General features: G+C 37.6%; 1 protein-coding gene across 1 annotated transcript in view; it reads right to left on the bottom strand.

Annotated features, from left to right (window-relative positions):
- Positions 1-10,763, bottom strand: part of atg7 (ATG7 autophagy related 7 homolog (S. cerevisiae)) — a 109,977-nt gene extending 99,214 nt beyond the window's left edge. The window contains exons 1-7 of the mRNA XM_053227256.1: positions 9,748-10,763; positions 9,078-9,262; positions 7,974-8,028; positions 3,264-3,381; positions 2,196-2,273; positions 1,994-2,110; positions 472-618 (exon numbers count right to left, since the gene is read on the bottom strand). Coding sequence (XP_053083231.1) covers positions 472-618; positions 1,994-2,110; positions 2,196-2,273; positions 3,264-3,381; positions 7,974-8,028; positions 9,078-9,243 — 681 coding nt within the window. The 5' untranslated portion in view covers positions 9,244-9,262; positions 9,748-10,763. The remainder of the gene's footprint in view (positions 1-471; positions 619-1,993; positions 2,111-2,195; positions 2,274-3,263; positions 3,382-7,973; positions 8,029-9,077; positions 9,263-9,747) is intronic.
- Positions 10,764-15,039: the final 4,276 nt, after the last annotated feature.

Genomic DNA, 15,039 nt, shown 5'->3' with positions numbered 1-15,039 from the left:
AATGATGTGGATGCCATTAACTGAGCCTTATTTTTTCTATGGATTCTTCCTTTGAAAGAGAGAAGGCTTAGCCCATTTCCATTTATACCATTATATTTTAAAAGTGCGATCATCACAACAATCAATAATAAAAGCACAATAATCACACACTGTCATATAGTATGCACTATCGTGTACTTGCACTTTGCACTCACTATGTTCTTGACTATTGAGTACTGGTATATAGCATTGGCAATCCAACACTATCATATGGCAGGTCATGGTACAGTACCTACAGTGTCCAATTACAATCTAAATGTATCTAAAACATTTGTTCATCCAAGCTGTTGTATATCCCTTTTTCAACAAAAGACTGGTCAACAGAGTCTATTTCAGTCAATCTGTTCCCAGAGAGCACTATAAGTAATTGCTGGTATTCAGTGGTTTTCAATAGGCCACCTGTATGGGCCACATCCTCAATCTCAACTGTACCTTCTTTAGATCTGTGAAGAATGAGCCCCAGTCTTTCAGCAGAGCCACTTCAACGTTCTCCTCAGAGTACTTCACCAGAAAATATGGCACAGCTGTGGCTCCACTCGACGAACATAGCCCATCATAGGCTGCTTGAAAAGCAGACACCTGAAAAAAATAAATAAATAAATAAATGTAATGTATTAAATGGAATTTAAAAAAAAAAAATCAGGTCAAAGAATACATACAACAGCCAAAAGCTTGACAACAGTACACAATTTGTAAACCTAAACAGAAAAATTATATTTTTTAGCTCAGAATAATATATTTATTCACTGTAAGTCTGACTGCCTACAAACACGGTCAACATGGACTACAACTCCCGTCACTCACACTTGTCATCACGATCACAATCACCCAATTACTGATCATGCACACCTGAGTTCAATCACACGAGCGCACTCATGCACTCACACTATTCACAGCACACACTGTGTGGGGCTGCTTCTCTTTAGCTTGGATTGGGGCTCTAGTCAAGATAGAGTGAATCATAAATATCTCCAAATACCAATCTATTTTAGCACAAATTCTGCAGGTTGATAGCTGAAGATGAAGAAAAATTTCACCTTCCAATGGCCCAGTCAGAGCCCAGATCTAAATTCTATCAAAAACCTGTGGAATGACTTGTAGAGGGATGTGCACAGGAAATCATCTCACCATTTGATAGAGCTGGATCATTTTTATAAGGAAGAGTGGAATAAAATTCCAAATCAAGATGTGCTGAGTTGGCAGATTCTTACCCAAAAAAGACTGATTGCTGTATCACAAGCAAAATGTGCTTTAACAAAGTATTATTTAAGGGGTGTGCACACTTATGCAACCAGGTTATTGTTAAGTATTTTCTTTTTACACCCCCCCCAAAACATTTCTAATTTTTCTCACTTGAATTTTGTTGGTTGATATATCACATTAAAGGTGGAAAAAAGATCTGACATGGTTTATCTTGGTTTTATTAACAGGGGTGTATAGACTTTTTATATCCTCTGTAACTGCTTTAATGTCATATGCCTCAGCTTGACTGTCCTGGACCCTGTCACCTGACCTACACGTTCTCCGCTCTCTCCTGCATCTCTCAGACTTGGTATCCATATCAGGTACAAGTAGAAGATAGTGTGTACAGCACGGACAGGTGTGAATGGGGTCAAGTGCATCTTTAGATAAGATCACTCAGACAACTTGCAAACGTGGCCTGAGACACACGTGGCCACATTACATTTGTAGTGTAAACTGCAATGTGTCCTGATGTGACAATTAATTAATATTCTGTGTGTGTATGTATGTTTGTGTGGGTTCATCCTCAGTACAAACCATACTGCACTGACCTCTCATCCTTTATTTCCATCCCATTTTACACAAACAATGTTAAACCTTAAACCTATTGCTTGAAAAACAAGATTGCAACTTACCTTGTGTCATGTGTAATGGATATTTTCGGGCCACGGCAAACAAAAATTAGGAACAGTAATCAGATTGAGCAACTCACCTGCCGAGGGGAGAATTTCTGCTGTAGCAACACCGGATCCTTCACAAGCTGAACTCCTTCCAAGAAGCAGAGAGCAGGGAAGCAGAACCAGTAATAAAACTGGTATTTCTTCAGATCCTACACAAGGTGGATCAGTGATGAGAAACTAGTGGGATACTCTGTATTTTCCACATACCTTACATATTCATACAGGAATTTATACCGCAAATGTCAAGATGATGAAGTTGCTCAGGACTGAAGGGTCTTCCACTGCAGCACCTGACTGTATGGCCGTCCAAATCTGAGAAAATGACAAGACATGTCAGCAATAAGTACTGCAACAATATGGTTTGGGTCTTGTATCACATAGACAAAGTACACTTCTTTTTAAATAATGGTTATCTTTAAGCTTAAATTTAGGGCTGGGTCACTTTTGGTCCAATTTTTCCTAATATTAATCAGTCAGTTACTATTTACTACATTTCAGCTAAAAATTAGTTACACATCATCACCCTTACACTAGATGTAGTCAATCAGCCAAGATATATAGTGATTGACGTTTGCTTCTTTAATTTTGCACCGGAGCTAAAACATAAGAGAAGCTTATAGCGACAGAAAGACTTTGCAGAGCTAAAAGAACAGTACTCATCATTTTCATTTTCTTCCTCAGCAGAGTTTGTTGTCACGCTGCTCCAACATCTAGATTTAGGCACTTTAAGGTATAGCTCAAAGTTCGAAGGAGAAACTCTAACTGTAATACAATTCCAAATTGATTTTTATAACAAATTAATACAGCCCAATTAATAAAGACTTCCCAAAAACAGTTCTCACCATTGCTTCAGTGGATACTGTAGATTTGTACCTACGAACTGCTGCTGTAATAATAATAAAGACTATCCTGTGCTCATTCCAGCACTTCTATCCGGTGTCAGAAGGGAATGGTTTTCCTTTTTGTTCCTCTCAATGCAGTTTCAGGGATTTTTTTTTTTTTTTTTTGGCTATTCTCTCCACTGGCTTGCTCATTAGGAATCTAGATATACATCCATATTTCTGTAAACCTGCTTTGTGACAATGTTTATTAAAAATACTGTACAAGTGAATTAAATTGAATATTACTGAGCCAAAAAACAGTCTTTGAGATGACTGTGTGATGGTAAAGGTATGCTGTTTGCTAATCTGGGCTGGACTTTTGTTAGTTACGTTGACACCAACTGAAGAACCAAACCATGTGACTTTTCTGCTTTTAGCCAAACTGACTCTTTAAACACTGAGAATTAGATAATGGCCCCACCTCATTAGCTGCTTTATCTAGAAGTGCTTTCTTGTCGGTGGATTTAAAGGCTTCCAGCGTGTTGGTGTTGTACAGAGTTCCCTTAGCAGCACAGCAGTAGGCTGGAGTGGGTCCATCACTGCACAGGAACAAACTCATTTCAGGTAATCAAGCCAACACAGGATGTTGTTTAGACATACAGTATATTATTATAATTTCTCATCAATCTGCCTTTAGCGTTTCAATCACTCAAGAGACAACGTTTTTTTTTTTTTGTTTTTTTTTAGATACCTACACATCTTATGTCTTTTTTTCCACACTTTATCTGCAATTCATTTGAAGAAGACAGCAATCCTATTATTCTTTTCACCAGACAAATGTGCACATGAACGTTTCAAAAACACGACAAGAACCATCACACAAATGTTGTGATAATATATCATGATAATATAATAATATCACAGACCATGCTAATAAGATTAGGCAACTACCTTGATATATTAAAAAAATTTACACTAGGGCATATGTCTTTCTGCTGATTTTGGGGATCATACACCATTCATTTTCCAGAGTGTGTTCTGACATGGTTTTACACATACTTTACATTTTATTTTGATATTGCTGTGTGAGTGAAAGTCCTTTGCATGTATGGTAAATTTTGGTACAAGTTCCACAAAACTACAGCAGGAAGTTTAGCAATAATAGACAGCAGAGGCAGGAACAGAAGTAGGCTTGTTGTAATTATTACATAACAGCCTAACTGCTGAAATAATTTACACTGCCTGAGAACACACATGAGAAAGAACACCACATAGCTATTTACTGTACAGCAAGTCTGACAACAATTCTGTTTTATATGATCAGCAAATTATCTATGTATCTTATGTACAAAGAAGATACAATACACAAACTTAGTATTATAAGCTTCTATTTGGATAAAAGGTAATTTTGAGATACAGTCAGTTCCATAAATATTTGGACACTGGCAAAGTTATTCTTATTGTAGCTATCTACAACAGTACATAGGAGTTGAAATTAAATAATGAATATGAGATCAAAGTGCAGACTTTCAGCTTAAATATTAGGGTATTTACATCCAAATCAGGTGAACGCTGTAGAAATTACAGCACTTTTTTATATGTGGTTTCTCTTTTGTTCCCTCTTTTTAAGGAACAAAAGTATGTTAATACATGGTTGCAAATCCTTTGTAGTCAATGACTGCCTGAAGTCAGGAACCCACAGGCATCAGTAGATGCTGGTTTTCTTCCCTGGTGATGCTCTGCCCGGATTTTACTGCAGCTATCTTCAGTTCCTGCTTGTTCTTAAGGTGTCTTTCCTTCAGTTTTGTCTTCAGCTTATGAAATGCATGGTGTTGGATTCAGGTCAGGTGATTGACTTGACCACTGGAGAACATTCTACTTCTTTGTCTTAATAAAAGTCTTGGTTTGATTTCAAAGTATGCTTCGGGTCATTGTCCTTCTGCACTGTGAAGCGCTGTCCAATGGTTTTTGACACATTTGGCTGAATCTGAGCAGATAATATAGCCTTCAGTAAATCATCCCGCTGCTTTTGTCAGCAGTCTCATCATCAATCCATTAGCAGCCATCATGCCCATGCCATAAAATGAGATGGTATGCTTCAGATAATGAGCTGTTCATTCCCTTATCCATACTCTTCTATTCCCTACAGACCACGTAAAAAAAGGGCTGAAATTCCTACACCTTTCACCCGGTTCAGATGTAAATAAATTAAAATTGAAAGTCTGCAATTTGAAATCATATTCATTATTTAATTACATCTCCATTATACCGTGGTAGACAGCTAAAATAACAATAACTTTATGGAAGTGCCTGTATTTGGTATCAAAGTTTTGACATTTCAGCCAACAAAACCCTAATGTACTATAGGGTATATAAGGTACAGAAGCAGATGCAAAGAAATTCTGTAAAACAAAGATGGTTTAAAAAAAAGTAATGAAATTTAACATTTTTGACGTAACAGAAATCTACTCTAAAGAGAGTAAAAAGCACTAAACTAAACAAAGACAATATTTAAAATGTCAACCCTTTTTAAATACATCAGTAGTTTCAGATACACCATACATTTTTCAGAGTTTTTTCTACGCATCTTGGAGAATCTGCCACAGTTCTTCTGGCAAATGGCAAATATTAACAACAAATCATGGTCAAAAAATGAGCACGAATGAAACAGATGCACTCCTGAGAGCTCCTGTGCCACCATTCACTGGTTTACTTTTGCTGCAGTGAACTGTTTGTTTGGGGAAAAACTAGAAACAGGGAAATTCACTTATATAGTCTTCTTGTACACAAAGGTAAAATCATGATAATGATTAAAATATTTGATGTAAAACTAACACATGTCTGGGTGTACAAAATTTTCCAAAAAATATCTTCTGGGATGGTTTTTTTTCTTAAAAGATTAGTCATTATTTGGTTTTCTGCCGCACCTGATGCAGCCCATCAAGGCCCACAAGGCTTAAACATTTAAAGAAATAAAAGGGAAAAGCTTCCCATAATAACTCCCTTTATCTATTAGTTTAATTCTTGCTCATTTCCTGACCAGTGATTTGTTGTTAAGACCATTAAAAGCTTAATATTTTGCCATTTTGGTCTTAGCCCATTTTTTTTTGCCCAGGAGTGTACATACCGTATATTTACATACATATTTTGACTCACGTCTACACAAATAAAAAAAAATATTATATAGCAGCATAACACAGCACCTGAAAAGGCTAAAACATGGAGACACATTACAGAAAGGGAGAATTAAGTGTAAATTAAGTGAGGTGAAAAGAAAATGGTTTGGCATAAAAACTGAGGAAAAAAAGAAGATATCCAGATATCTACCCAGGTCATCACTGAGACCAAACACATCACACAGGGAAACTTCTATGTTTAATTTGTTTTCTCGGTAATGGCTGGCCAGACGTTTCTCACATCGACATGCTCTTCTGGCTCTCACATGCTTCTGGCACACAAGTGTCTTAGAAAATGTCAGCTTTCATCCTCTGACAAAATCCTGAACCATTCGCACTGAGTCAGTTTACAGCTGCATTTTTTGCTGTAATTGAATGACTAGTCTGATCTTAATTTATGGATTTGTGTTGGTTTGCTTTTTTCAATTATTTTTTTCTTCATATTTAATATTGCTTTAATTTGATTAAACATAAAATGACTGGGTTTCACAAATTTTGTATAAAATCCAAGTGTGCAATTGATACAAATAAGCGATGTATACTTGACAGAGTAATCGGTGTATAAAACTGCAGTAACTCACACAATTAATCCCATCAGTTGAGGTTCACATTAGTGAGTCTCCTTATACACTATATGGCCAAAAGTATGTGGACACCTGACCATGCCACCCATGTGTACTTGTTGAACATCTATTCCAAAGGCATAGCATTAATAAGGAGTTGCCCCTCTTTCTGTTAACCACAAATCATAAAAACCAATACCCAAAAACACTTTCTTTTACTGAGGCTCATACTGAGGTGTTAAGTCAGCACTCGTCTGTAATAAAGTTTATATGCTTAGCTCATTTTTGACCAAAATGCCAGACACAATATTATAATACTGAGGTCACGAGTAGCCAATCCAGACAACACCGTTTACCTTTATATGCCTTAAAATTCAATAACAAATCCTGAAAGAACAGCAGTGCCTTTTGAGTTTTGATCTCTGATCTTGCACCAAAATTTAAATACAGCACCCCAGAGTCTCAAGTCTCATTCAGGAAAAACAAGCGCTGCTTAAGTAATTTTACACTGAAACAAGTGTTGCATATGCCATTTCAGGAAAACATTTGCTACTGCAAAAAAATTTTTTGACCCATACTGCCAGTGCAAAGGGTTAGGGTCACGATCAAAATGAACCATACGCATGGTTCATATCATCCTGAGATTCCCAGAAGTCATTTATTCATGCAGTTGATGCTTCTGCAATTGAGGCAGAATTCAATCCAAGTCTACAGCTGAGCAGCTGACAGTTACAAGCCCAGGGAATGTAAAGTAAGGTTTTTTGTTTTTAACTTGAGGGTTCTATGTAATATTTACATTTAAATGAACAAAAAGAAAAAAAGAAAAAAGTCACTAGCTAAATCATGGCTCAAAAACCAGCTGAACCCACTGATCAGAAGTGTCTGGGCATGGCCTAATATTCTAATAAGCAAGTTTGTTTACATCCCTCTGTCCGAGACTCACATCCTGCAACACAACTTAAGAAGAACTAAACATATTATTATAAGAATCAGGATACAACTTCATAGTCTGTGTTTTCAAATTTTTCTAAATTAGCTTAAACGTTGGTTTAGCCTTCACTTGCCAGGTTTTCCCAGGATCGATAAGACAACTGAAGTGTAAATGTATCGTGTTGATAAAAGCTACGAGAAGTCATTAACCATGTGATTGGTGAGGGAGGAGCTTATGCAAGCTTTACCAAAGATTAGCCTTGCCCACTTGGCATTTAAAATCGGAGAAATTCTTGTGAAGTACACACAGACATTTGGAGAGCCACCAATTACTTACACTATAATTTACATTGTAAATTGGAACATTTTCCTCCGCTGTGCATTCTGAGTATACAAGAACTTGGTATTGCAGTTCAATCTTTTCAATCTCATCTCATTATAGGGCATACTGGCCTGCAGATATATTTCTATCTGCAAATCACATGCAGAGGCAAGGAAATGTAGAAAATAATAATAACTTACACATCAAATGCACTGAACTCCAGGGTCAAACGAGTCGGCAAGCCAGATGGGTCACCTTATTCCACAGAAAACACATTACTTAGTCATGACAGCTTATTTACATATAAAGCAATGCTATACAATTACACTGAATCACCCATTAATAAAAGATGACAAAATCATTTGTTTCAGAGCGTACCATGCACAAAGGAATGCACGTTGCACATTGTCTGATCAATTATCTGTGCTTCTATAAAGACTCATTTGTAATTGAAACACAATTCCATTGTAAAAGTCATTTCCATAGCATTGTTTCTCCAGGCAAGGGTAATAAAGAGGCTAAGCCACAATAACTAAAGAGCAAGTCAAGATATGATTAGTTGTTAGAACATCACAGCAGCAATAGTGTGCACTATGAAGTGGACGATGATGCCAGATGACAGGAAGCTACTTAGAATCAGTTTCATTCATTCATACAGTCATTCATTCAGTAATGGTGGCCTAACAATTTGTCCTATCTTGTAAAACTTTTCTACCATATAAGTAGGAAGATCTTCGTAAAACAATACCAAATACAAGAATGTTATTCTATTTTTATCTACTTTATTACTGAGACCTTATCAGATTGTGCATCCAGCAGTAAACTGCAAATAGAGTATTTTCAGAGGCTTATTATCAGAAAATGGCTTCAACATTAAAATATATGAAGAAGCTCGAATTTATGGGTGTGCAAAACTAAAGTGCACATGGAACCATGGTAGGACTCCTTTACAGGTAGGACAGTTTGTCAGTACACTGGCTTTATCCTGATCAGGGTCACAGTGGAGCTGGCGCCCATCCCATTAGCACCAGACGTGAGGCAGGAATACACCCTGACCATCGCAGGACACCATACACACACATTCACACCTACAGGGCAATTTAGCATAGCCAATCCACCATTGGCATGTTTTTGGAGAACGATAAGCAGAGAACCTGGAGAAAACCCACATAGTCACGAGGAGAACATGCACAGAAACACCACACAGACAGTAACCTGATCTCAGGATTGAACTGAGGATGGCAACACTACCCGCTGTGCCGCCCAACCCGTAAACATTAAGTAGGCAAAACAAGCGTCCTTACCGTTGTAATAATAACCCTTGATGCTTCTTGGACTTTCATCCAGCCGGTAGTCGTTGAGCTTCTTCTGGGTGAGCTGATGCCAGAATCCTGCCTCTAGGGCACTAGAGAAAGGGGCAAACTGCAACTTGGGAGGAGCTGCGCCCTTTTCCACAGATTCAGCTGCCATTTGAGCATTAAGTACAGTTCTGTTTGATACAAGACACTGTGTTAAAGAGCTAAGAGAAGAAATGAATGAGGATTTGGATGACCATCTTTTAATGATTCACTTGCAATCTCCAGTGCTTTTCCTTGAGGGAAGTGTTTTTGTCTACCATTTATTTTATTAAGCCCTTGTAGCTTTCAACGAAATACATCTCCCCGTTCAAGATTTTTTGTTTTGTGCAGTTTTTGTTTTTATTATGATGGGAAATGAGTTTGTTGTTCCAGCCTCTGTGTTTTTCTCCCTCAGTGTAATTGAATCGAGGTGTAGCTTTGCCTTCAGCTCAGCAGCACACAGTACTGAGGCTGGTGTCAGCATGTAAGTTTGCTAACAATTCATTTCTTAAACATAGCTGCTACCACAAAATGTAGCATGAAACAAATGAACTTTTTTCCACTGTAAACACAAAAACAACAACATAAACCATAAAAGAGGTCATTGGAGAGTAAAATGAAAACAAAACACACTTACCAGAAATTGACTTCCTTGTTTTAATCACGTGACTGACGTCACGCGCAGCCGCAGTGTGGTGGCGAAGGAGGACTAGCTCACAGTGGCTACATGCATTATGCCGAATATGTCTAAGAATAGCTGTTTATTGATTGTTGTAATTAGTTTTTTTAATAGTCAGTATCTAATAGCATGCCACTGCATACAAGTCTAGTCGCTTATTTGATTTACACAAACCTATAGAGAATATGGTACAACTTAGCTAGCTTGGTTGCTGGGTCGCTAGCTTTGGCTAGTTAGCAATTGCAAAATGTCCTAAAATTAGCCCAGTGTCGAATTAAATGTTGTAATGAAACAAGGTTAAGATTTTTGAAGACCCCACAAAGCACGTTTAGGAAAAATAGCCGCTCAAACAACACTAAATTTAGCCCGACCTTTCAAAATGACTGGTTAGCAAGAAAACTGGCTAGCCGCCTATCTTAGCACTCCAGATGTTTCACGTTAATATAAATACATTCTTCACGGCGCGTTCATCATGGAGTAAAACAAGAAAAACCAAAACAAGAACAAGAAAGCGCACACGATGAGACAGGAAAACACGGAGAGAAACCTGTACGCGCCGTTTCTTTTCATTTCGATGCCTGTAGTCAGTAGCTCAGGCTTAATAAATGCTCTGCAGTGAAATTACAGCAGCAGAAACATAACACTGGCCCAAAACAATCCAAAGAACACCATAGAAATGACGTGATTTAGCTGGTAAATGTAAAACACTCAGTTGGATGCTGGTTTTACAAGGAAAAAAAAGATTTCTTGCTGATAGCTGGTCCACCTTAGATGTCTACATCCTGGTTTCCTGCTGAGAGAATGCATTACAGCAACATTCCTGAAGATCTGCATAGTTTACATCCAACACATTTAGCTCTAATGGTGATTCAGGTACCATTACAGACAACTGACAAGCTTTATGAAATTGATCGGGTGCGTTCAGATCCGTTTCAAGTCAAATGAATAGGATCAGTGTTATGATTCCATTATTCCATACCATAAACTCATGTACACTATATGGCCAAAATTATGTGGACACCTGATCATCACACCCATATGTGGTTCTTCAACAAACTGTTGGCACAAAGTTTGAAGCACACAATTGTGTAAAATGTCTTTGTATGCTGTAGCATTACAATTTGCCTTCACTGGAACTAAGAGGCCCAAATATGTTCCAGCACGAAAGTGCCCCTGTGCACAAAGCGAGGTCTATGAAGAACTCAAGGTGTTGTGCACAGAGCCCTGACCTGAACCCCAGTTGAGATGAACTGGAACACCGAATGCACCCCAGACCCCCTCACCCAACATCAGTGCCTGACCTCATTAATGAAGGCTGAAAGAGCAAAAAAACCCACAGCCATGCTCCAAAATCTAGTAGAAAGTCTTCTCAGAAGAGTGGAGGTTATTATAACAGCAAAGGGGGTCTAAATCTGGAGTGGGATGTTCAACAAGAACATATGAGGTGATTGGTCAGGTGTCCACTTTTGGCAATATAGCGTACATTTATGCACACATTCATTCATACCTAGGAGCAATTTACTGTAGTGTAGCCAATTCATCTTCTAGCGTGCTTTTCGGAGGTGGTAGGAAACAGGAGAACCCAGAGAACTTGATCAAGTGTGTTCAGATCCATGATTCCATTAATATATAGAGTGGACTGAAATGTTCAGCACCATGGATCAATACACAACAATACTGAATCACAATAAAGGACAACATAATGTGCAAAGAACACAACAGAACGCAACAGTAAGACAATAGGACAATACAGTGTAATACAATAAAGCAGTACAGAGGTAACACTGAATATGGCATGATGTGAATGCAGTATCTGACACAGCATACAACAACTGAGCAGAACACAAAAAATTAAACTGTAAACTGTCATAGTGGCAGTCATACTAATCATGTGATTGTGAATCAATTCATAAGGATGTCAGTACAGCCCAGAAGGTAATACTGTGTTACAAAGTGCAGGTGTGTTGAACTCAACGAGAGAGGGCTTTGACAAGCTAATATAAAATTCTAACATTTGCAATTTTAAATAAACATCTCTGACAGTTAAATACGAACGGCCTGGGCTTGCATATCAATAGAAACCTCTGAGCTAACTGAATAATTGTTTAATAAAAAGGCTATATAAAAGACTCTGACATATGAATGTCACTTTCTAGTGAAAGCTGTTTTAGATTACATGTATACTTGAACACTGGGATTTTAATCTTTTAACACCTTAACTAAAAGGTTGTTAAGATAAGTAATTATTGGAGTCAGATACCTAAGTGAATCAAATATTGGAGTCATATATAAAGTAATAAAGTAAAAACATGCTTTAAACCTTCAGCTGCACCCATTTCCGTCCTTGGTCATAGGAGAGCAGTGGAATATGATAATATAATTTTATACTTAGTGTTGCAGGGACCCTGGAGCTATGAGGTGATATCGATGGAATAAAAGTCCCCTTCAGATGACTCCAATCCCAACCATACTGAGGACATTAAGTTTTTTTTTTTTTAAAAAAAGGCAAGACTCTTAATTTAAAGTTTAGTACACTATTTAAACAACTGTTACCTAGTTGGCCAATTAGCTATTTGTGCAAGGTAATGTTCCACATGAATATTGTACATATAATGTAGGTAATATTCAGCTTCTTTCATCACACAATTATTTGAATGTTACTTTTTGAACAACCTTCAGTTCGTGTTATTGTTTAGTATTAAAGAAGATGTATGGACAAAGTATATGACTGTAGGACCAGACAAAAATAATGATCATCAGTAAGTGTCCTTTGTATACATTCAAAGATTCTAGACATTAAAATAAATAAAACTTATATGTCTGACATTCTAGTAAGAACACTAGACATACTGTACATAACTAGATTGCATTCTAGGTGTAGATATTTCCTTTGTTCCATTGTTCTTGTAAGTTTTTCCACATTCAACTTATTGCTTGCATTTTTCTTTGTATTACATAATATACTTGTTTAATGGATTCCTTCTCTTAGCACGAGCTAAGCAAACTCTCAGCAAGAGTTTAGTATAATGTTCTGCTAGACATGTTTAAGCAAATGTCTGAACTGCAACTATAAATTCAATTTTATTTATATAGCACGTAATATAATGGACTTTGTCACAAAGCAGCTTTACGGAAATCCAGATATAGACTTAGATTTATCCCTAATGAGCAAGCCAGAGGTGACAGTGGCATGGAAAAACTCCCTGAGAGGACATGAGGAAGAAACCTTGAGATGAACCAGACTCAGACGGGATCACATCCTCTTCTGGGTGACACCAGATAATGAGTTTGGTATAAAGGCTATTGCATGCATGTTTAAAGTAAACCACCAAGCTAGGGCAGTGGATAGCAGCGCTGCCCCAGAACTCCAGGAATCGATACTGAGCTTGGGCTACTGATACTGTCTGTGAGGAATTCTGCATTATATTTATGGCATTTGGAAGACACCCTGATCCAGAGCAACTTAGAGAAGTGCTTTGTAGTTTTAGTTCACTAGGCCAGGGAATGAGAGTACTATCAGTCTAAAAACCCTGTTGGGGAAAAAAACAAGACAAGGATTTTCTTTATAAATAACAAAGCACTCATTTAAGAGCTTGGTGAAGAGGTACAGCTTTAGTGAAGCTAACCAGTCCTTCAGTTGTTCAGACAGCCAGGGGAAGTTCATTCCACCTGGTGCCAGGACAGAGAAGCGTCTTGATGCATGTCTTCCTTGTACCCTGAGAGATGGTGGATCCAATCGAGCAGTGCTAGAGGCTTGGAGGGTGCGTGATGCAGAGTGGATGCAGTGCGTACTGTAAGTGTATGTTCTTCTTTTGTGTTTGTGTGGATTTCCTTCTGGTTCTCAGGTTTTCATCCACTGTCCAAAAACATGCACGTAGGTGGACTGGCCATGCTAAATGGCTCCTAGCTGTGAATGAGTGTGTGAAAGTGTCTGTGTGTGTGTGTGTGTGTGTGTGTGAATGGTGCCCTGTGATTGATTTGCATTCCATCCACGTTACCAGGACAAGCTCTGTATCCACCACGACCCTGATCAGGATAAAGCAGTTGCTAAAGAAAGAAAGAATGAATGAATATGCTATTTTAGTGAAAAGCATCATATTAGATGTATATACAGTAAACCAGGGCACATATCAGTAACTGAATGCTGAGAGGGAGAAGACCTTGCTAAAAGTTCATTGTTTGGAATAATTTATATTAAGCTTAAAATTACGGTCAGATATTTCTGAAATAACGTGATTAAAAACACCATTTGTCTCCTTTGTTCTCTGGCACTGGTCAGAATAGACACGTTCAAAGAGTTTGTGAAAATCACTGTGAAAATTTTGGCCTTGTGGAAACATGTCACAGTTTCTACATGACACACTGTACAAGAGATTCACCACAATGCTATAACTATAGCCAGTGCATCTCATTGAGAATGTCATCGCCTGCTGAACTACACATATCATATTTTTCAGAAAAACAGTCAATGCAGAAAGTATAACTAATAAAATGGAATGGCCTTGGATGACCAACTGTTCTCTGTTGTTGAGAACGTTGGATTTAGTAGGATAATATTGATACTTGTTGCTGCTTAGGCTCAGGTAAAGAGCTCTTTATGCAGTTGATTTAAATGCAATATGATAAAAATGGGGTCACATGCTGTTAATGTAAGTCACATTAGTAGATTAGTAGAACATTGTGTAATAATGTTAGAAAATATATATGAACTATTTTTATTTATTGTTTTGTTCTAATGAAAAGACCAATTTTTATCAATAAATTTATCAAAAAACTTTTCTGCCCTAAATTACCTTGCAGTTTTTAAACTTGAGTTTTAGTCTTTCATTCTTTTTTTATTTTTTCCTCTGGCACCATGCTAGCAACAGCCTGTTGCAGCTCTCTAACTTCCCCTTGGGAAGTGTTATTCACAAAAGAAGTTTTGGTTTTCAACTCAATGTGGACTGAATTTCTGTTTTGGCCAGCAATTTAAATTTTGGGGCATCACTACGTTTCCCCTACATAAGGTCGAAGACACAGGCCTATTCTCCAAAATTCCTTAAACTGGCATCATGCATTGGATGAAATCAACTCTATGCATATGCTGCACCTACCCTTAATTAACACACCTCACCGTTATTACATGGACTCTGTCAGTCCTGTGCAAACCTGCCCTCTGAAAGATTGGCAGGCTGCCACATGATAAGGCTAAATAATAATGAGCACAACCTTTAACCAGTTGCATTTGTCAAAAAAAAATTATCTTGGTGT

This window comes from Pangasianodon hypophthalmus, chromosome 20 (genome assembly GCF_027358585.1).
Source record: "Pangasianodon hypophthalmus isolate fPanHyp1 chromosome 20, fPanHyp1.pri, whole genome shotgun sequence".
Classification (NCBI taxonomy): Eukaryota; Metazoa; Chordata; class Actinopteri; order Siluriformes; family Pangasiidae; genus Pangasianodon; species Pangasianodon hypophthalmus.
The sequence above is the reverse complement of the archived record's forward strand: the minus strand, read 5'-3'. Positions and strand labels throughout refer to the sequence as shown.